The 22,610-nt window shown below is 45.7% G+C and overlaps 2 protein-coding genes across 6 annotated transcripts in view; one reads left to right on the top strand and one right to left on the bottom strand.

The window, feature by feature from the left end:
- The first annotated feature begins 280 nt into the window (after positions 1-280).
- LOC148395650 (secretory phospholipase A2 receptor-like) lies at positions 281-10,806 on the top strand. The gene is made up of 37 exons (XM_088381428.1): positions 281-558; positions 1,762-1,961; positions 2,023-2,129; positions 2,253-2,365; positions 2,435-2,488; positions 2,564-2,719; positions 2,806-2,885; positions 3,266-3,380; positions 3,456-3,503; positions 3,570-3,737; positions 4,331-4,450; positions 4,526-4,630; positions 4,717-4,740; positions 5,115-5,317; positions 5,382-5,488; positions 5,625-5,737; positions 5,810-5,854; positions 5,927-6,082; positions 6,169-6,251; positions 6,473-6,587; positions 6,658-6,705; positions 6,777-6,944; positions 7,341-7,463; positions 7,553-7,657; positions 7,731-7,763; positions 7,830-7,967; positions 8,197-8,340; positions 8,498-8,632; positions 8,712-8,860; positions 8,934-9,054; positions 9,127-9,178; positions 9,249-9,315; positions 9,385-9,518; positions 9,589-9,638; positions 9,697-9,870; positions 9,965-10,110; positions 10,185-10,806. The coding sequence occupies exons 1-37, from the start codon at positions 498-500 to the stop codon at positions 10,290-10,292; spliced, it is 4,068 nt and encodes a 1,355-aa protein (XP_088237554.1). The 5' UTR covers positions 281-497; the 3' UTR covers positions 10,293-10,806.
- Positions 10,807-12,417: 1,611 nt separating this feature from the next.
- The window catches only part of plch1 (phospholipase C, eta 1), a 30,387-nt gene continuing 20,194 nt past the window's right edge, over positions 12,418-22,610 (bottom strand). For 4 of the 5 annotated variants that reach the window (XM_088380066.1, XM_088380067.1, XM_088380064.1 and 1 more), the window contains 12 exons: positions 22,115-22,177; positions 21,539-21,633; positions 20,964-21,061; positions 20,696-20,875; positions 20,254-20,361; positions 19,389-19,513; positions 19,232-19,316; positions 19,005-19,151; positions 18,753-18,832; positions 18,548-18,607; positions 17,392-17,752; positions 12,418-16,299 (listed from right to left, as the gene is read on the bottom strand). In XM_088380066.1, the coding sequence (XP_088236192.1) occupies positions 13,823-16,299; positions 17,392-17,752; positions 18,548-18,607; positions 18,753-18,832; positions 19,005-19,151; positions 19,232-19,316; positions 19,389-19,513; positions 20,254-20,361; positions 20,696-20,875; positions 20,964-21,061; positions 21,539-21,633; positions 22,115-22,177 (3,879 nt within the window). In that variant the 3' untranslated portion in view covers positions 12,418-13,822. The remainder of the gene's footprint in view (positions 16,300-17,391; positions 17,753-18,547; positions 18,608-18,752; positions 18,833-19,004; positions 19,152-19,231; positions 19,317-19,388; positions 19,514-20,253; positions 20,362-20,695; positions 20,876-20,963; positions 21,062-21,538; positions 21,634-22,114; positions 22,178-22,610) is intronic. The other variant, XM_088380065.1, reaches the window with a different exon arrangement.

The following is a 22,610-nucleotide window of genomic DNA, read 5'->3' as shown; positions in this document are numbered from 1 at the left end:
CTAGGTACAAACATAATACAATCTACTGCACAAAATGAGCTATTGTCTGAAAAGGAGGAGTGGGAAGAAGTACGACATGCTTTTGAATTAAATTTTTTGGATTTGGATTTAATTATTTGTATCTTAATGTTAAACGAGTTCGCTGCTTTTCATTTCTGTTCACGTCCAGAACATTTACAAAGTTACAAAAAGGAAAGGAATTAGTGCTTTGTTTTTTTTTCTGTTTTTTTTTTTCTTTTGGTCATACGCAAACATACGCGCGCGCGGGGAGTGCCACGTAGCTTGAGAGTGCTTTGAGATGACTGCCTTTGAATGTGACGTGTTTGACGGCATGTGGGCGCGGCCTCCCTCGATAGCTCGGAGCAGGGTGCATCAAACGTCCATTTTTCTCGGGACAAGAATCCACTAGCGACTCAGTAAGGCGACTTATCATTTCTTTTCTTCCGACGGCAATCGATCCGACCCTCAGTGAGAGGGGGGCTGGATATTCCTCCAACATGTGGAAAGAACTAAAGCGTGTTCTTCTCGTGATTGGCATATATTGGACATGTCCCTCAGGTAAGCAATTTGTATCTTTAGTCCATTGAAACATCAGTCAAGAGCTGGATGGAATGTTCTGTACTGTGACTTAGCATGACTGCATCTGGTGCCTGAGATAAAAGATTAATAAAAAAAGAAATCATGGCAATGTCACACATTTGGACGACAAGAACTTTGATGAACTTTGAAGAATCCTCATTATTCGGAAACTTTTATGTATTTGCTGTGTACAACTCGGTTTGAGAGGCGCACGATTGCTTTGTGCCGTGGTCAATTGTCCCGGACCGGACCTTTCTTGTTATCAAGGCTTGCCTTTATCATCATTTTCATCATGTGGGCTGCTCTTATGTCCGAACATACGGGCAACTCGACTTTGAAATGACGAGCTAAAACCGTTGAGTCAAGTGTCTTTGCGTTTTGTTTATTATTTTTTTATTCCTAAAACATGGGCACGCTTGGATTTCAGGAGCGGCTGATTGGACTTTGTGACACTTTAACCGTTAGGGTTAAAGACAGAGAATGTCAACATGACATAAGTGATATGTAATAATAATAATAATGATAATAGTGATAATACTCGTTTAATAATAATAAAAGTAATACATGTATTATTACTACTACTAATAATGATTGATTGATTGATTGTTTGATTGAGCCCGCACTTTAAAAGCCCTTCTCCATGAAACACTCAGTCCAGCCTGGCTTGCTTGGCTTTGTACTTTGATATAAATAAAGAAGGACGTGCGGACGGGCTTCTTGAGCTAACAAGGAGGGAGCGGTCCAACTGTTGCAACGTGTTACTACATTCGATTGAGTTGCGTTGTGCTTTATTACCCTCTAGTGGAGAAATGTGTGATGACCTGATTTGAGCTTAGGTCATCGATATGCCACATGTGCGTAACTGGTGGGTGGTGTAATGATGAGGCATCTTTTAAGTGGAACAACTTGCACGATTGGTGGCTGACTACATACTTTTTGCCCCACTGTCCATCTGAAGCTTAGCATCATCACTTTGGGCCAATTGTGTGCAATCCTTGGCAGGCGTAAGTGATGCTTTTATGCGAACAATCAGCAGCTCCACTTTGCTGCATGGCACTGGCTGGACCCAAAAATGAAGGACAAAAGACAGAAACCTCGTTGAGATGCCGCCAATGAAGAGCACAGAGTAAAAATGTGCAAGTGTTCCATCAGTGTGCTCTGATCCCCAAATTGTGCCTTCAGCCAACGAGTGTCTTCTCGGGTGGGACGAGTACAACTCCAGCTGCTACAAGAAGGTGGAGGAGCCCAACGGATGGCTGGGGGCCCGGCACCACTGCGTCTGGCTGGGCGGCGACCTGCTCTCCATCACCACCTCGGCCGAGGAGGACTTTGCGAAGAGCACCATGGGCAACACCCCCTTCTGGCTGGGACTCTCCAACCAGGTGAGACGGAAGCAGTCGTGGACTCTGCAATGACTGGAACTGTTTTCTTTTGTCCCCCCAGAAATGCGACGATGTCTGGTGTGGCTTTGTAGCCAGAAGCCAGGAGCTGATCTGGTCTGATGGCAGTACGACGACACACACCAACTGGGCCTTGGACCAATTTCAAAGGTAAGAAGTCACATCTTCGCATGCTGTTGTCAGGCGGACACGAGTAAAGGTTCTGGAACCAATTTTGAGAACGAACACACAAGGAAAAATAGGAAAATGTTCCTTTTTATAATCTACTGACAGCGCCGACGTCGCGTCCTGCGCCTACGTCAACCAAGGAGCTTATCTTTTGCCTGGGAAGTGGAGGTCTGGCTCCTGCGCTTCCTCGCTGGCCTACATGTGCAAACGGCCGAAGAGTAAGTCTGCACGTCCGTGGTCACGTTGCTGATGAAAGGTGAGATGTGCAAATGGGTCTTTTTTTGCAGGCTCCCCGGAGGGACAAACGTGTACCTCCAAAAATGTTTCTGCTGTAATGAAGAGTGAGTTGCAGCACGCTTATCTGCACTTTAACCATCTCGTCGTGGTTTCCTCAATGTTTTTCTTTGTGCCCTCAGCTTCCGACTGCAACGATGGCAACTTCCTTTATGGCGATGATTGCTATCTTTTTGACGCGACGCATAGAACTTGGGAGGATGACGAGAAGTTTTGTCTCGCCCGGCGAGGCCACCTGGCTAGCATACACTCTCTGCAAGAGGGCCGATTCATTCTTGGTGAGCACCAAGAAGCACCACCACAGTCGTCATTTGGCTGAAGCTCTTTTTGCACTGAAGCTCTTGTTCTCCTTCCTTTCATCAAGATCACTCAACTTACGGTGCCACGTGGGTGGGAGAAAAGAAGGGCAACAACTACGAGTGGACTGACGGAACAGCTTCTTTTGTAAGTGGATTGCTGAAGGCCTTTGGAAAAGTCATGTTGCAGGCATCCGTCTTGTCTAGAGGCATCGGGCAGCCGCTTACAAAGTATTGGTGCTCTGATTTTAGAGAGGAGGCGCTTAAGATGATATATCCTGGACGGTGGCTCGGGTTTGTCGGGTTAGTTGCTTTGTGCACGTTTTCCCCCAGACATTTGGGTTGCCAGGGCGGGCACAATGTTGTATTGCAATGTTCATACTATTTTGACTGACAAAGTGAAACCAACAACCAAAGTGAAACTTTAATGAGAGAAGGTACGAAAAGGCTGCAAGTGAGGAAATGCGGCGGGAAGATGACCACATTGAATCCAACGTGCTAAAGTTCTGTCCAAAATCTCATCCGCAGAACTACGGTCAATATCGGTACAACAACGATGGTGCTTGTTCCACCATTGTCGCCAACAAGTACCTGTACAGACTGGTTGCTTGCGGACGTCGCTTCCCACCGGTCTGCAAAACAGGTGCAAACGTCCCTCCCGAGCGCCCCTTTTGGATGTGTCAAGCATTGGCTCATACTCGCTCCCCTTTTTCTTCAGCCAAGCGCGGAGGGCCTCCACAGCTGCCACCATTAGTCGGCCAGCCGGGTAGGTGTCCCGCACTGCCGCCCGTCTTACGCTGTCTTGCGCTGTCTTACGCCATCTGGCTCGCAGACTGGACTCAGAAATGCGGCTGGTGGCTGGACTACCCCGAGGGCGACTTCTGCTACCTGATGATCCGCGAGCCCACCAAGACCTGGAAGGAGGCGCAAGCTGACTGCCAACGCCTCCAAGGGAACCTGCTCAGCATCGCCGACCGCGATGAGCAGATCTTTGTGCATGGTAGGCGGCCATGAATTGAAATATTGGCCATGAACAAGTTGTTGTTGTTATATGTTCATTCCGAACCTATTTAAAACATGAAAATAGGAATATAAAACACCGCTTTAAAGTCCAAGTCACTGAGAGAAACAACCCAAAACCCCCAACAACAAAGAATGCTTGAGTAGGAGCTTTTTAGATTCCATTCAACAAATAATTCAATCAATAAAACCGAAATGGACACACTTTCAGATTCCTTTTTGCATGTGTGTAGTCAGTTTTGTTTTGATTTCCCCCCCCCCCCCCTCAAGAAAGCAGTTTTTCGACACTTTTTTTGAAAGCACTTCTACGTGCTCATTTTCCAGACCATTCCACAATTTCAAACGTTGAGGTCTGATCCCCTCAGCCGTCTAGCCTGTTTCAGTCGCTCCGGTTTGTGTTTGTTATTGTTATACTGTTATACCGTTATTGCTGCTTTGCTTTTAATATTTCTCAATGGTACCCCTGTCTAACTCAATTCCTTTTGAGCTCAGAAAGTCGATCACCCGGAGCTCAACGGATAAGGCGTCCTCCTCACTCGGCTCCTCCTGATGATGTCGTTCATTCTGGTACAGGTTACATCAAGCCTCTGACGAACGCATCCTCTCTGTGGTTGGGCGCCAATGTCACCATCCTTGACGAAGGCAGCACGTGGGCTGACGGAACCCCGTTCACTTACATCCGCCCGACTTCAGGTCTGTCGGAGACTGTTGTCTGCTGCATTTTGCAGGAACGGAGGAGCGCTGAGATCTTCTCTCCCGCCCCCCCAGGTACCGCCGATGGAAATTGTCTTTCCTTTCTCACTGGCAACAACTGGAATTACGACTCTTGCAACGAGACGAGAGGTTACGTCTGCAAGAAGAGAGGAAAAGTGGGTAAGTGAGAGGCAACGCCCCACCGACTGTCATCGCCCCTTGACGTCTGTCTGTGCCTTGACGTCTCTTTTCCTTACCTCTTGCAGTGAATGCTATGCCGGCTCCTGAGTGTAAGTCGCCTTCGACTTCGTTGAAAACAATGACCCTGGAGTCACACCATGCCAACCAACAAATTGTGTGCTTTTTCATTTTTATGAAGTACTCAGCCACGTGTTGAATGTTTTTTGCATCGTTTTACCTTGTACAGCGGCACTTTGGTTGTTTCTCAAGCGCGAAGGTGAATGTTCCGGAATCCTTTCAAAATGTAAACGTCTCTGATGCCATTGGGCTAAGCTAACCAAGTCGCGTCCCGGATCTTCCAATTTGCCAGAGAAAATGTAGATTTAGCCAGCCGTGACCCGCAAATTGCCCTTTACTCAAAATGGTGGACTGGAGGGCAAAAACAGGAGTGTGCTCTCATCTATTCCCCAAATTGTGCCCTCAGCCAACAAGTGTGCTCCCGGGTGGCTCGAGCACGACTCCAGCTGCTACAAGAAGGTGGAGGAGCCCAACGGTTGGCTGGGGGCCTGGCACCACTGCGTCTGGCTGGGCGGGAACCTGCTCTCCGTCACTTCCTCGGCCGAGGAGGACTTTGTGAAGCGCACCATGGGCGAGGACACCCGCTTCTGGCTGGGACTCTCCAACCAGGTGAGACGGAAGCGGCAGTGGACTCTGCAGCGACAACTGGGACTGTTGTTCTTTTTCCCCCCAGAAATGCGACAAGATCTGGTGTCGCTTTGAAGGCGGGGTCCAGAATCTGACCTGGTCTGATGGCAGTACAACGACACACACCAACTGGGCCTTAGACCAATTTAAAATGTAAGACGTAACAACTTTGCATGCTGTTGTCAGGCGGAGGAGCCAATTTTGAAAACGGCCACTTGGGGAAAGGGAAAAAAAGAAAAACGCGGGAAAATAATTCCTTTTTTTTTTTTTTTAATTTTTCTCCCGACAGCGCCGACGTTGCGTCCTGCGCCTACGTCAACCAAGGGGGAAGGGGTGAGCCCGGCAAGTGGCGGTCTGGCTCCTGTCTTTCCTCGTTGGCCTACGTGTGCAAACGGCCGCTGAGTAAGCCTGCACGTTTGTAATCAGGTTGACTTTGAAAAGAGAAAAGCTCAATCAGGTCTTTTTTTTATGCAGAATGCTCCAAGTGCTTCCCCAAAAGTGGTCCTGCTGAAGTGAAGAGTGAGTTGCAGCACGCTTATTTGCACTTGCCGTCCATCCTTGTCATGGACATGTTTTTCTTTGTGGCCCCAGCCTCCACCTGCCAGGACAACACCTTCCACTTTGGCGATTATTGTTATCGTTACGAAAAGACGGTTAAAACCTTTGATGATGCCGAGAAGTTCTGTCTTGCCCTGGGAGGCCACCTGGCTAGCGTCCACTCCAAGAAAGAGGCCCAATTTGTGTATGGTGAGCACCAAGAGCAAGCGCTGCAGTCGTCATTTGACTGAAGCTCTTCTTGCCCTGAAGCTCGTGTTCTCCTTGCTTTCCTCAAGATCACTCGCAGACCTCACAATCTGCTTTCGTGGGACTCAAGAAGGAGGACGACATATACGAGTGGAGTGACGGAACAACCTACGTAAGTGAAATGCCTTTGAAAAAGTCATTTTTCAAAAGATGAGCTGGGAAAGTCCAAATTTGAGCAGGGTAAAAAAAAGTGGAGAAATGCCGCTCGAGGCTTCAACGATTGGATTGTTTTGGAGGGGAAATGGGTAAAACTTGGGCGCGAGTGAGCGATTGCCGAGGAAGAGCGTTGGGAAGCCGAGTGGACAGAGTCCAACATGCTCATGTCGTCCACAGGACTTTGATGAGTGGCAAAATAACGGCACCACGGAGGACTGCGCATTCCCAAATTCTGTTGGGGGGCTGAGTGCCAGCTCTTGCACAACGCAGCGGCCATTTGTCTGCAAAAGAGGTGCAAAAATGTCACTCGCGAGCGCTCCTTCATTCATTTCCTCATTCGCCCGCCCTCCTTTACCATGCAGCCAAGCGCGCAGGGCCTCGACAACTGCCACCATCAATCGGCCAACGACGTAGGTGTCGTCGCGCACTGCAGCCGTCTTACCCCATCGGCACGCCGTCTTATGCTGTCTTACGTCTGCAGGCTGGACTGAGAAATGCGGCTGGTGGCTGGACGACCCCACCAACGACTTCTGCTACCTGTTCAAGTTTCAGGCCACCAAGACCTGGCAGGAGGCGCAAGCTTACTGCAAAAGCCGCCAAGGAAACTTGCTCAGCATCGCCGACTTGCACGAGCAGGGCTTGGTACACGGTAGGAGGCCATGAATTAAAATATATTGGCCATAAACAAGTAGATCAATTCTTATATTCCAACATGAAGCAAACAAGAAATAGAAGCTAAAGTAAATCAAAAAAGGCGTCATGTCTTTGTACGCCATCTTCATACACAGTAGGCTGGGCATGAATTTGCTAAGAATTTGAGAAAAACCTTTTTTTTTCCCTGCTACGCCTTCCTTTCCAACTCGAAACCTGATAAACCTGAGATATGGCCAGCTATGCTTGGGTGTTTTTTTTGTTTGTTTGTTTCACTCTTTGTTGCAGTATTGTTAGCGCTTTGTCACGGCCGTGCCACATCCATCAAGTCGGAAGTGCAGAGTCAAGTGTTGAATTGTTGAATAATCTTGCATCTTCTCTTTGGGATCCAAAGGCATCGTCAAGACTCTGTTGGTCGATGATACCTCCCTGTGGTTAGGCGCCAACGCCTCCATCGAGCATGACGGCGGCAAGTGGGCTGACGGATCTCCCTTCTCTTACTTCCACTCGAGTGCAGGTCGGACTGAGGCGCGGTTGTCAGCTGCACTTTGGAGGAACGGATGAGCGCTCAGAGCTTGTTTCCCCTCCCTCCCTCCCTCCATCCAGGTGTCATTGAAGGGGGGGAATGTCTTTTATTCACTGGCAGCGGCAGCTGGGAGCGTGATGAGTGCGACAACAAGAACGGCTACGTCTGCAAGAAAAGAGGAAAAGGTAAGTGAGATGTGACGCCCCACGGTGGACCGTCAGCACGCGTCAACATCCACGTTCTGGTTCCCGCTTGTAGGAAAACCAGCAAAACCCCAGCTGCCACATGACGGTAAGTCACCTTGTACGTCTCTGTAAAAAAAGACATGGAGAGAAGTCACCGATTGTGCTCTCACAGGCTACAAGGAGCAACGTTTCTGCCAAGACGATTTGAAAGCCCTCGCATGTCCCAATGAAAGAGTCATCCGCATACGGTCGGCTTTCTATGGACAAAAGCGTAGCGGCGTCTGTCTGAGCGGTGGCGACGGATCACGCTGTAAGGATCCTCCAGTGGCATCGTTGTTTTTGTCCTGGAGCCGTTTCTGTCTCGAGGTTGATTTGACGTTGAATGAAAATAGAAAACGATGAAAAAGAGCTAAGCCTTTTTGGATTCCTCTTTTTCTAATAGTCATTAACCATCAAATTCCCCACGTCCTGTGACAAGTTGGAGTATATAAGTGTGCGAATAAGATGCACGTAAAATGGTGGTGTGTTGTCACTTGCAGATGACTGCAGGGTGGAAGGGGCTCTCTCTCACTTAAGAGGATTGTGTGACAACTATCAGATCTGCCACATTTACCCTTGGGATACGGATTCCTGCTCTGGTGTCTCTAAATACCTCCACGTCGTCTACAGCTGCGAGAAGAAAGGTAGGCTTCACATTCTGTCACTTGCCCATGGATGATGTGCCAAGGAAAATCCAACGGATGCCCCAGTTGGCGCATCGGCTAGGAACGGGTGACCAGACATGAGAATGAATGCGCGAGCGTTCCTTCCACATTTTTTTTTTTTTTTGTCTTTCCTCAGTGTGTCTTGATCGTCTGGGCATCGCTGACGGGAGCATCCCAGACTCTTCTCTTTCAGCCTCTTCCTCTGCGATCAATGCCGAACCTCACAAAGCCCGTCTGGGGGGCAGCGATTGCTGGAGACCCTCCGTAATGTGTACGTAAAAAAAAAAAAAAATCACAGCTCGTCCGTCGTAGTTTCGTATCCTGAGCAATGGAATGCCTTCCGCCCTCAGTCGGCAGCTGGATCCAGGTGAACCTCGGTCAGAACTTCACGGTGACAGGCATTGAGACCCAGAAGTGTACATACCAAGGACGAGGTTCCAGCGCATTTACGATGCAGTTCAGTAGTGACGGAGTGACTTGGTATCGCCACCCAAAGCAGGTGAGCGGTCGTCGACTCGTTTTGTCGTCCAGGCTATTGTCGTTCCTTGCAAACGCATGTGTTTTGTTTCCAGCCTTCTGTGGGGACGTATATTCTAACCAGGCCCATGTTCGCCCAGTACATCCGCCTCCAGCCAAAGTTTTTGGGCTTACGCTTTGACGTCTTAGGGTGCATGTCTGGCGACACCCCTCGGAGTGAGTACAACGTTTGGAGCGCAATGAGAAACTAGCAAGAAACGGGTTTTGATTTTCCCTTCTGACCCGCAGACATCTTATGCAGCAGCACAGCCGCCAACCTCGGCCTCGACGGTTTAATGACGTGAGTCGGACTTGATAAGACGTTTCTTGCCGAAAAGCGTCCTCCTTACTAAAACTAACTACTTCCGCAGGGTGCAGTGCCCACCATACTGCGCCGGAGCCGCCTACAAGGTCTACGGAATACGACTCTACAACCGAGTATGTTAATTACCGCACGACCTGGAAGCGGAGTTGTTCTTCTGTGTCTGAGACGTTCTCTGAGTGCAGGACTCAAACATCTGCGCGGCCGCTATTCACTCGGGCGTCATTGAGAACGAGATCGGAGGAGAGGTGACTTTGCTGAAGGGACTGCCACAGGAAGCCTACAACGGCTCCACCTGTAGGGGAATCATCTCGAACGTGTGCGTGCTCCGCTTTCACTGGCGAGTCCACTTAAAGATACCTGGCTCATTTTCACTTTACTCTCTGCAGATATGTTAACAAATTGGCTTTGTCTCCATCTTACACGTTTGCTGACACGGGTGAGTAGAATGTCCAGAATAGAAAGCATTTCTTCACGTGACGCCATCTTGCGCGCAGAGCCGAGATGCTTGGGACCTGACTGGGAGGAGTTTGCGGACTTCTGCTACAAACGCTTTGATGATACAAAGAAGTGGCAAGACGCTCAGGACTCCTGCAGGAGTCTCCATGCCAATCTGGTGTCTATCCTCTCCGAGGCTGAGCAGAATTGGCTGCACGACCTTGTGAAGCCTAGTGCGTGCACGCTAAGCGTCGCTCACATCGGCTCGCTATCTGCCATATCTGGAAAGCGAATCTGGAGAGCTCTGTTGCCGTTTGTCCTCTGCAGCCCCCGGAGACACATGGACCGGACTGAACGACCTGGTCGATCTCGGCAGATTCACGTGGTTGGACCGTCAGAAGGTGACCTTCACCAATTGGGCTCCGGGAAAACCTACCGACCTGCTGGAGAATTGCGTGGCCACCTTGAACGTGGTAGGTGCAGAAAAGATTGACCCGTTCGCCGAAGACAAGTTTCGATTTCAAATCAATCTCATTTTGACTTTCAGTCTGGCAAATGGAAGAAGATGTCCTGCATGCAATTGAACGGCTACGTGTGTAAGATGCCCACAGCGCGTTATCCGCTGGATTTGGAAAGTGCCAATGCAAGTTGCTAGTATTCATATTCATGCAATTGACCTTGCATGATCATTCTGCTTGGTTTACCATGCATTATTATGATTGACTGATTGATTTACCATGCATTATTATGATTGATTAACCATGCAATTACCATGTGCTATTATTCTGTTTAAGTTACCATGCATTCTTCTTCTTCTTCTTGACTTAACATGTGATGTTATGATTTACCATGCAATATTATTTGTTCAATTTACCATGCATTATTATGATTGATTAACCATGCATTAGTCGTTTTGTTGGATTTACCATGTGTCATTATTCTCTTAAGTTAGCATGCATTCTTTCTTCTTCCTCTTCTTGACTTAACATCTGATATTAGAATTTACCATGCATTATTATTATTTTGTTCAATTTACCATGCATTTTCATTATTGATTTCTTATATTTCATTTACTTATTGTTAAATTTACCATGCATTATTATGATTACATCTGTTGTTTTACCATGTTTATTTGACCCCAAAAAAAAACAATAAAATAATAAAGACAATTGGTGTCTTTGTGACTAAGCAAAAGCTATCACCGGAGGAAAGGCACAATTTGAATAGTATGACATTGCCATCTAGTGGTTTTTCTTTTCGTGTATGGTTTAAGCAACACTGTTACTACACACAGCTCGTTTGATTTCATGAAAATTAGAAAGTAGTTTAATGTGTCCCATGATGGAAAAAAAACTCTAAAACCCCATTAAAATCAAGTGAAAAAAAATGCTACTTTTAAAGTTTGATGAAACACTGTCACTTTGTTAGTTTGTTTGGTTTTGATTTGGACTTTGGTTTGTTTTCCTTGTCTCATTTTGCATGGTTTTGGAAGAACCAAGCAACCTTCTATGGTAGAGAAAGCACTGTTGATAACATTCATAATAGTCAGAAGGCCTTTGGAAGATAAATGATGACGCCAGCCGGGATTGGAAATGACTCCTCTCTGCAGTGATGGTGGAAAAACAATCCAACAATAAAGTGGCTCGTACCAAATTATGCCCGCAAATATATGTAAGCTCATGCACTAGAAAGATTATAAAATATTGGTTCGATCCATTGAGTTGATAAACTATTACAGATTATTTTCTATCATCCTTGACTATTTTTATAAAGTGTCTGTGTTAAATCACATTTTTAGTTATCTATAGAAAAATATGTTGACTTTTATGGAGGAGTCTATCAATGGAAAAATAATGGGCAACTAACGCACCACTGAATAGGAAATGAAGCAGGGTGTTTATGATTGTCAGTAGCCAGAAAGAAGTAATTCCACAGGCCAGATGCTGCGTGCATGCGGGCATCGGCCTTCTGCTCCACAAACATTAATAATAACAAGGTGTGGCAGGTTAACCGAGGACCCGCTTCCAACAGGTGTTCCATTTATCAGCTCCATTATGGCTATTTCACGAGTAATTATGCCTCATTGTGTGCGATGGGCCATATTGGGTCTCATTATTGTCACGGATCGGATGGAACATGGAGCAGGGCGACCAAGTGCAGCTTGGACCAGGGTTTATTGAGGGAAAAGGGAAGTGGAAGGAGGCATCGAGGGAAACAGACGTGAACTGGCAAACTAATAACATGAGAGACTGACCGACAGGGATTGTAAACAGAAACAGACTCGAAACAGACAGGAACCACAACGACAGCAAACGGGACGACGTCGACGATCCGACAGGGAGTGAGGGGCAGACAGGACTTATATACACGACAGGTAACGAGAGGCAGGTGGGAATAATTACACTGATCATGGGCACACGGGAGGGGAGGGGCGAGCACACAGGAGGGGAGGGGCGAGCACACAGACACACGAACAGAACTATGAAACGATCGGGGACGAGTCCTGACAATTATGACTTTCTGAGCATTTATTATTGAATAAATGTGAGGCTTGGGAGCATGAATGAGAGCTTTAAATCCCTGAATTTTAATGGCATTTAAATATATTATATATTATATATATATATATATATATATATATATATATATATATATATATATATATATATATATATATATATATATATATATATATATATATATATATATATAATATATATAATATATATATTATATATATATAGTGTATTTTGAAGAGAAGAGGATCAGTGGAAACCAAATATTTCATTGTTTTTATTGCATTGGTAGGAAAATGCTCACAGTCTTGTGATGAGCAACAATACAAAGAAAAAAGACCATTTTAACACTGGAACAATAAAAAATAATACAGTTACAACATTGCTCCGTTCATTTCCTTGACCTCAGTGCTGTACACTCATTTGCATTCCGTTACAAGTTGTACAAAATCAAAATCACCAGAATTGTCAAGAGTTTGTCATTCTGTATCAAAGCAATTAAAAAAATAAAAGTTCCAAAACTTTTTTTTTGTTTGTTTGCAGACCATAGAAGGCAACGAGCCAAAAAGCACAGAAGTTGATACGCTAGATTGTAACCCAGTTGTGAGTCTTCGTCCTCCCCGGTGGGACTATTCGTCCATCCTGTGCAAAAGTTGTCGAGCGCTGCAACATTTTTTTGTGTGTGTGTAAACGGGTGCATAGTCATGCGCGACGATGTTCACGTGTAGGTAACATGCATAAACGTACAGTCAGAATTCAAAGACCATTCCAAGATAAAAGACAACAGCGGAATTATTTACACGTGAACGAGAAGGAAGACTTTCATGGTGGTGACCTTCACGACATATTCCAGTTATACAAATTAACACTTTGTTTCACAGTCGAATCTTTTTTTTTTAGCGTCGGTGTCTCAATTTTGACAACACTGGGACAACGATAACACGTCTGTCTTATTTGGACATAAAGTAGAATATCGACAACACACCGCCAGACTGAACAACTTTTGACTAGCAAAACCGTTAACATTTCATACATGAATTTCATGCTGTAACAATGCAGTTTGTATGGCGTCATTTTGAATCTGAAAATAGGCATACGCTGTGCAAATTGACTTCTGCCTTTGAAGGTGATGTCCAACATACAAATAAATCGTGCGAAACAAATCAAGATGTAGTAGTAGTAGCATGACGTTAGCATTTTGGTTAACAAGCTAACATTATTTTACGTATAGGACAGGTATATTGCTTAACTTTTGTTTATTTGACCAGACTATTCGGACGATGAGAGATTTTTGTAAAACCAATTCATATGAAAGCTAATATCAAATTGATTTCCCGTGTTTTCTTGCGGGGTAAACACAACGTTCAAATTATAAACCCTGTCAGCTGCGACGGTGTTCTCACACATTTGAAGTTATGACTAGCTTCTCCAAACTCAGCCCTTTTCTGTCATTGTACTCTTGACACCTATGGAACTTGAATGGAACAGCAACAGCGCAGAAGGCCCAGGTCTAGCTTTAGCACATCACTGGTTACCGGTGTCTTTTTCAGTCACAGGTGATTAGCTCGTACAGAATCAGAATGTAAACAAAACACTAGTAAAATGGTACAGTCCATGTCCAGCTTCAGGGAAAAGCTTGCGGATTACAAAAAAAAAAGTTAGGTCAAAGCTAAAGTCTAAGCAGGAAGTAGACTTCTGGCTCTGATGAGAAGTGGGAGGAGTCTGAAGGAGGAAGTGAGTCATCGGTACAGTAACGATCTGAATGTTGATCGCCATTTCCGTGACGTGACGCTGTACAAGCTCCCTCGGGAAGTCCTCTGTCCTCCAGCTGGCCTAAATAACCTGCGATGTAAGAGCCAGTGGAGTGTCTGTTCACGGGTGAATTCTGTGAGGCTGGTTTATTCCGCAAAACAACCCCGCCTACAGCGGCGGTGCCGTTGACCACGCCGCTTGAGCGTGGCTTCAGTGCCTCCTGCTGTCTTTCGCGAGCGCGGCTGTTGATGTGGCGCACTCGGCTTTGGCTACGGGACGATAAGCGACGCGTGAGTGGTGGAGGGGAGTCGTCAATATCTCGGGAAGTCGAGGGGTCTGTGCTGGTTGTCCGTGAGGGTTCTTCATCGCGCCGAGGAGACTGACGCATGTCTCTTTCACTAACTTCAATCTCAAGATTGACCAGTTTACGCAACTGTTCTGTCAGCGGGTCACAAGACTGTGACTGGAAAGTACCGCCCCCCATGGTTCCCATTCTCTTTTGTCTCCTCATGTGTGGAGTGATGAAACTACGACTTATGATGTGGTATTTGCTCTGAAAGTTACATGATATGTCCTCAGATGTCAGATCCCCAAGAGATTTGGACTTACACGGAGTGCTGACGGTGGAATCCACGCTAATCGACTGGGGACCGGTGGATAAAGAGCGTGGGGTTGAAATCTTTGGAGCTTTGGTGTCGGAATGTACCTGGGACACGGTTACCTTTTGATTGCAAGAAAGCTTAGGAGTGGACGCTTGGATTTCACTTAGTTGCGAGACTGAAGGGGGTGCGGACTCTGACAAGTCACCAGAGTCCCTGTGACTGTACACCGTATCAAAATCAGAAGGCATTGAGTAAAGGCCTCGATCACTGAAGCTATTTCCTGACGGCACAGAGTGAAGATTTTCCGAAGAGGAGAATCCATTTTGCAAGCATCTTTCCTGCTCCCTGACTTGATATCCTTGTCTTCCCTTGTGAAAACTGTTGGGGATCTGGCTGCCTTGGAGAAAACCGTTTGGAACCGGGCTGTTGTTGAAGCTTCTCTGTTGTGTAAACTCTCGACTATAATGAAAGGGATTGCTTTGAGGACTCGGGTAGCCGTTGTGGCTTAGGGGTCGTGGTTTGGAAAATTTAGAGTCCACGGGTCTACGCATCGGAGAAAACTGAACACCGGATTGTTGATTCGGTCGTTGATACAAAGGTTTACTGTACGAGGAAGGACATGGTGTTGAAAATGTTGGGTATTGCTGAGGCTCACAAAACGGCAGAGGAAGTCTTTGTTGGGAGTATTTTGGAGTGGACTCGTTTTGGTAAATAGCACTCTGTTTTGAGGGACTACCGAGGGATTCCCATACTCGTCTCGATGAGGTTACGCTCACCTCCTTTGGATCCTCATCGACGTTCACCTCTACCTCTGCAAACGCATTGCTGACACGGTCATGGGACAGCTGAAAAGAATTGTTCAAAGGTGGACGCATGTATCGTTGAGTAGAACTCCTCTGTTGCTCCGTTATCGGTGCTGGTGGGTCAAACACTTCCTCGTACACACTTTCCTCTACCTCCTCTGAATCTCCATTCCTTTCGTCCCAACACTTATTGCGCTGGCTCCCTAAACCTTGAGCCCCTTTTACCGGAGAAGAAGCCAAGCTGCTTGACGATAGGCCTTTCAGAGTATTTGCCTGATCGTGGACGGACTGATTTTTCTGGTTGTACGCCGATAAAGGGGGTGATGATAGCATCTCCTCATCGAGAATGGTATAGACCTCTTCAAGTTCAGCGGTTTCTGGACTGGAGAAAAGAGCAGGTCCGGTTGAGTCTGCCAGGTGAATGGTGGACGGTGAAAGGGTCGTTCTTGGAGTGCAGATTTGGGAAGTTCTTTGGTTCTCGTTTTGGTCCGCAGTGCTTTCAAATTGACCAATCAGAGCTGATATGGAGCCTCGTGAGTCTTGCTCGTTGCCTAAGGACATAGCATCAATGAGTCTGGAGATGGTGCTGTCATGGAGAGAGCTAGAACTTTTCAGATCATGGTCCATGTTGATAGAGGGAAGCGGGGTGACGGAAGAAGGGGCGGAGGAAGAGGACACAGAAGGTGCAACGGTGAACGCCGTGCTGATCGAAGAAGTTTCTAGTTTATCTGATCGACACTGTTTGTTGGTAGAAAGGGCTGAGTGTATCTTCGATTGGTTGACTCGATTATTACTTGCTTGGTAATTGACATAGTCGTCCTCATTTCTAATGTTATCATCACCGACAACCAGGTAAGAGGCCTCCTGTGGTTTATTGGGATTTTTGTTCCTCATCTTCGAGGGGGATTGGATGGTTTCTTGAATGGAAGTGGATGATTTCATGAGAAGATCCACAGAGGAAGACCTGGCTCTGTCAAACGAATAAGTTCCTGTGGAAACAGATGGTTGGACGTTAAGGGATATGAAATACAGAAATTGAATCGGTAGACCGCAAGCCATCAAGCCATCCAACAAGAGCAAAGACGACAATTAACAATCCAGCCAATACAACGTAAACCACAGACAAATGGATCACCAAGTACTGTGAGGGAGAAGCTGGAGAATGAAGCTTTGGAGTCCATGTTTGCAAACATCATTTCAGGAAAAGAGATGATCAGATGGGGTTGGGATCAAATGGCACAGCCATATTGTTCTCATATCACTTTCAGTTGCCGCTTTTCCACCGCGTAGCACAGTCTCATCTTAGCTTATCTTATTTCAGTTTGGGGTATTCAAAATAGTGCCGAGGGAAAAACTGCAAAAAGCACATTGCTTCCAACGCGTCATGAGATGAACTACTAAACAACAACAATGAAGGATTGTAGTCGACCACAGAGACTCGTTACTTAAGACAAGACTGTGGGCAGAAAAAAATGGGCCGATGGGAAACTTTGAGGTCCAGTGTCTAAAGCTAAATCCAGATGCTAATGTTAGCATGTGTGCGTAGCACTGGCTTGAGGTTGCCTTTTGCTATCATCTTGGGACTCAAAACCTGTCCCCATACGAGAACTAGAACCAGGTTCTGAGAGCTGAGTAGGCACCGTGCAGTGGAAAAGGGCTGAAATAGAATAACACTGGGAAGACGTAATACTGGCATGTTGTTCGAACGATGCAATCTTCAGACAAGAGGCACGTAAGTCTGATTTACCTGCAGGAACATCCTAGTCACTTCTCTACTATCAAGAAGCACAGCAAATGAAGATGGGACAGAAAAGGCATGTTAAGGCATCGTGGGGAGCAAGCTGCAGTCGCTCAGGTCACATCTTTTACAGCATATTTAAATTGATTTGTAGCAGAGTTAGCAGAAGAGCTGGATTCGAGATTTGTTAGATGAAGAAGTCCCTATGTTGCTTTCGGAAAATATCATGCAGTTTAGAGTACAGTCGAACTTCCAAAGTCAAGGTCAACCTCCAGTTGGTCTGTATTTCCAAATGTTTTTTTTCTCTAACAGATAAGAATTCAAAAAGAGAGTTGATACCCACCAACGACGGCGTTTGCACCATCATGCTCTTTGTCTGAGGAGCACAGAGTTAGCTGTCCCTGCAGAAGCCTGTCTAAGGGCATAGAAATGGGTCTGTGGGTGAGGAGGGGCCGGGCCTGGGGCTTCTTCTCCGGCCCCGGCTCCTCCCCGATCGCCTCGACCCCGTTCTTGTGCTCAGACATGCAGGCCGTCGACTCGGAAAGCGACATCTTGGTTTTCTTGCGGCCCTTGGCCGGGGCGCTGGCCGTGCGACGAAGCAGGTGGTCGCTGATGGAGCGCTTCCGAAGACCCGCCGAGGTCGTATCCACCGAGGACTTGGAAGAACGGTGGAACAAACCGCGGATGCCTCGAAGTTGATTTCCCTGGGGAAAAAAAAACAACAACAGTGAGCTCGAGAAGAACGGAGCTGTTTTCAGATGGTGACATGCGTTTTTAGATACCACAGCAAAATATGGAGGAAGCCGTTGTGTGGGTTATGTAAGCATGCTTACATGAGAAAAAAAAAATCTTAGGAGTGCTTTTTGAAGCTGGGGAAGAAGGCTTTTCACGTTTCCATATAAACAGCACTGACACAAATCGGCAGGACCCAGAAATGTTCCGCCTTGGGAGGTAGAATCAGAGCCGTGACAGAAGTGTGAGGTTTAACACCTGATACTTGACGCTTGGCAAGATCACCGCATATTCAATTTCCTGGAAGCGAATTAAAAAATCGAAATGTGATTTTTTATTTCCTCGGTATTGCAATTCATGACAATTTATTTGGTTTTTCAAAATCTCTTAATAATGACAAAATAAACATTTTATTTTATTTTTATAAATTGTTTTATTTATTCATTATTAATAATAAATATTTATTTATTTAATATTTTAATATTTGTTATTTATTTAAGTCACGTTGTGGCGATTCTATTTCACTTACACATGCACAGTTGTAGATTATCAATAATACATATTTCTTATTAATAATGATTATTAAATAATAAATAAAAGATGCACGTCAATGAAAAAATGATTCCGTTGCGGCTCTGATGTGGCAATTTTGCGTTTAGTGTCACAAACACAAAGCGTTTTAGGGGTTTTTTTTTTTTTGCATCCATGCATTTTCCTACAGTTCATGCAGCACCACACAGCTTTCACAAAAACATCCGGATGGATACCTTGCTGGATCCTAAAAAGTGCATTATGGTAAAGCTTGGATTCAGGACTAGAGGACTCCACTAGAAAGACAAAAGGATTGGCAGAGAAGCCGATAAGCGGTGGGTTGGCGAAAAGCTCTTTTCCTCAGGCCCGCTTGCAAAATATATTCCCGCGGGCATCAAGCGGTTCAAGCGCAAAGTCAGACGAGGGCGGCGGGATACTCACTTTGCCGTAGACGTCGTGCACCGACACGTGCACAAAGATGGACGCCTCGGTCAGGCCCTCTAGGTAGACGTGTCTGTAACCTGGTGAGAGATTTTTTTCGAGTCAAAACCGACTTGACACAAAAACGCGGCCAAGGGCCGTGAAAGCTGTCACGAAGTAAGAAGACATTTGTTCAGATGTGACAACGTGTCTTGTCGGGTCTGTCTAATTGGGTTCTATATCCGAGCCGGGCGATGGAATGTGCGCACGAACCGGGCATGAGGCTGCTGAAGGCAACCGTCCGCTGGCCGATGAAGTCTCGACCGATTGGGTCGTGATCCCACACCAGGAAGCGCACCAAGGCCACCTCGGCCATGTGCAGCGTGAAGGACAGCGTCTCTTCCCACACGGGGTTGAAACCTCGGAAGAGTCCATCCAAAATCAAGTGCTGTTCCGCTTTCTGATTTTTCTGATCACACCGACATTTTTTTTTTTCTTACCGTTGTCGTCAACAACGCGTGTTTGCTCCTTGCAGCAGTCGATGGGCAGACCGATAATCTCCACTTCCACAAATGGATCAATGATCTGAAAAAACAATGACAGTTTTTCAAGACTAGTGTGTCTAATCTATTGCAACTTTTATTTATTTTTTGGTACCTCTCCTCGGTCCCCTAGCATGGAATCCGGCGGTTTGGGCAAATGCTGTCCGCTAATGACCTTAAGAACGAGCTGCTTCTTGGGGCATGCCGGAAGTGGGTCATCGCTAAATGGGTTGAAAGTGCCTGCAGGGAATGTGAAACATCACAGCTTTGATGTGAACGTTATCACTCAATAGCACTGCTGAGGCTTCTTTTTGTCTTTTTTTTTTTCCTCTTGGGTTAAATACAGAAAGCATACACACAAAATACACAACGGCAAAGTTACGAGGCAGTAAATGCCGCATCACGAACCGGTCACCCAAGGTTAAGCACCCCTCTGCTTTGTTGTCAAGTGAAGATTAAAGGAAACATTAAGTGTTATTTCCCACTGTAAACTACCCATTAAATCCCCTTAATGACGTTTTAAGTAGAGTTGCGGCGATTCTATGTCACTTACATATGCAGAGTTGTAGAAAGTCAAGATAGAGTAAGATTGGACTTAAATTGTAATCATGGAAACTTTTGCTTCTGTTTTCGTAGGATTTGGTTTTAGTCTGATGGTTTTGTGACTCGGATGGATGGATGGATGGATGGATGGATGGATGGATGGATGGATGGATGGATGGATGGATGGATGGATGGATGGATGGATGGATGGATGGATGGATGGATGGATGGATGGCCTTCCTGATGCTAGCCCCCTCTATTGGCAGAAGGTTGATACTACAAGTGTCTATTCAGATTCCCCCACCAGGGGATGGATGGATGGATGGATGGATGGATGGATGGATGGATGGATGGATGGATGGATGGATGGATGGATGGATGGATGGAGGGATGGATGGATGGATGGATGGATGTGAGATTCCAATGTGTGTCGTTACCTTTGCACATGGGCGGCGGCTTCAGGACGTAGCCGCTACCTCCGTTGACCATGAACTTTGCCCTGTTGAGCTGCATCATTCGGCCTTCCGTCTGGTAGTTGAGCGCCACTGAAAGGCAAATATGTCATCACCGCTGGATGTATTTGAGCTCCATGAAATTTCTTTCCTGACATATTTGGCATTCATGAAGTCTATCGAAGGAAATACGAGGCTTGTTTGCTTAGCCTTTGCTCCTCTCTCAAGCAATCATGTTTGTAATTAACTTAGGACTTGCTGCACTGACTACACAAGGATCGTCTGGCTTGATTGAGATTCACATGGAAGAATCGAATAAAAAAAAAAAGTTTGGGATGAACTCGATGAGAGAAAAAAAGCATTTTTAGCAACCCGCCGGGTTGTATGGATTTTTATTGTCACCAGAGGCGCAGAAAGACGCGCTTACCCAGTTGACAGCCGACGTTCCAGTAGAACTGGGGATTGAAATTGGACGAGTCGATGCGGTAAGCCGAGGGATAGATTCGCGACAGCTGCCTCTGATTGAAAGCCAGGAAGTGTTCGGCTCGGTGATTGACCAGCGATTGGGCTCTGGTCTCGCTGAATGACAGGACGTCACCCGGCGTACCTGAAGACAAACATGGATGAGGCGTGTTTCCAAAAATGGGATTTGAAATTGCAGCTGCGGCGGATTTGAGCCGCGCATAAATTTGCACCTTCGTTGAGACACTCTTGCGAGGCCACGGAGTTGGTGAACACCACCAAGTTTGATAGATCCCGACTCAGCTTCATGGTCTTCCTCTTCCGTCCTCCCCTACCACAAAAAGACAGAACAGTCAGAGCATGCATAGCCGCTGGGTGATTGAGAAAAAATATTAGGGTATTTTTAGTTTAATATACAATATTTATTTTAATACAGTCATTATAGGAAAAATGGCCCAAGGCAGCCAATTATTATTATTTTAATTATTTCTTTACATTATATTAAAATTTCCACATGTTCTATTATTGTATAAATGCTGTAAAATTTGTCAATTTTTTTTTTCAATATTGGTGTATTTTTCACAAAGTTCTTACTGTCTGGTATATTGTTTTTCTATTCCATTTGATATTTTTATGTATTTTGTTCATGTTTTCCTTTTATATAATTTTTACCCGTCATAATACTTTTGTATAATTTTGCATTGTCTATCAAGCTTTTTATAGTAATGTCTTTTTTTTCTTTTTATTTTGCTTGAATCTTTCATCAAACCTTGCGTGTGCTACGTGGGAGTGTTTTTAGCAAGTTGACCTGTTAAACTGTCCTCCATTGTCCCTTGTGGACGTCTCCTGCTCGTCCTCCTCCTTCTCCCCACTTTGACACGTCAGCCGTGATTTGGAGTGCCTCTGGACAAAACAGAAAAATATTCCGGTTGACGCATGTACAGAATGGCATGTTGAGTGTGTGTGTGTGTGTGTGTCCACTCGAGAAGAGGAGCAGGTTCACAACGATTACGACAGAGTGGAAGCACCTCACCAGCGCATTACGTGCACCGACGCGTGCACGCACACACGTGAACATGCGGGGGAGGATGCAAATGATGCATCTTCAGTGGCATTTTTAGAACAACAAAAATCTAAACATCTTGTGAAAGCATGACAAATAGTGTTTTTTTTTTTTTTTTTTTTACACAAACTTTGAAGGATTCACAACATAAGTCTAAAAAAACTGAAACGTCTTTAGGAGAATATCTGAAATCAGTGCACGCATCCTGCAGATATGAATAATTTATTTTCTATATGTGCTCCTTGTGTATAGAATTACATATAAGGCCGGTGGATAAAAAGATGAAGATGTACTAAGTTGCCTTCCTCGGATGAAGCCCACCTTCTGTTTGAGTGTGGTGATGAAGGATCGGCTTTGAGATTTTTTCAGAACCCCCCTGGAGCTCTGCAACACACAGCGGGAGGAGAGTCAAAGGCAAATCACGCGGGTTTACTTATGTGACAGAAAAACAGTGATTCAAAATAATCTAGCTTATGATATTAACCTTTGACCCTCGATTTTGGGCCTGTGAAAAACGATTAAGTGAACCTCTTTGAGGGAAAGGCAATATTTTTGCGCCGCTTTGTAACCATGAGAAAGAAAAAAAGGCAGCTTTTATGTTCGAACAGCATTCAGGAAACACCAGCTTCTAAAAATAGCACAAGAGGCAAAGTAGGAGGAGATGAAATATTAAGTAAAGCAACTTCAGAATTTGAGTTTTTCATCACTTTGGAGCCGTTCTGACACGTTACATGACACGCCGACCGTGCATTGAGCTCAGAGATGACTATTTTCCGTTTCGGCCATTTTGTATTGTTTCCGAGCGTCGCTGGTGTAC

The sequence above is a fragment of the Syngnathus floridae genome, chromosome 7, assembly GCF_059516105.1.
Source record: "Syngnathus floridae isolate MCC-2025c chromosome 7, RoL_Sflo_1.0, whole genome shotgun sequence".
In the NCBI taxonomy this organism is placed as follows: domain Eukaryota; kingdom Metazoa; phylum Chordata; class Actinopteri; order Syngnathiformes; family Syngnathidae; genus Syngnathus; species Syngnathus floridae.
Note: the sequence above shows the minus strand (reverse complement) of the source record. Positions and strands in the feature narration are given on the sequence as shown.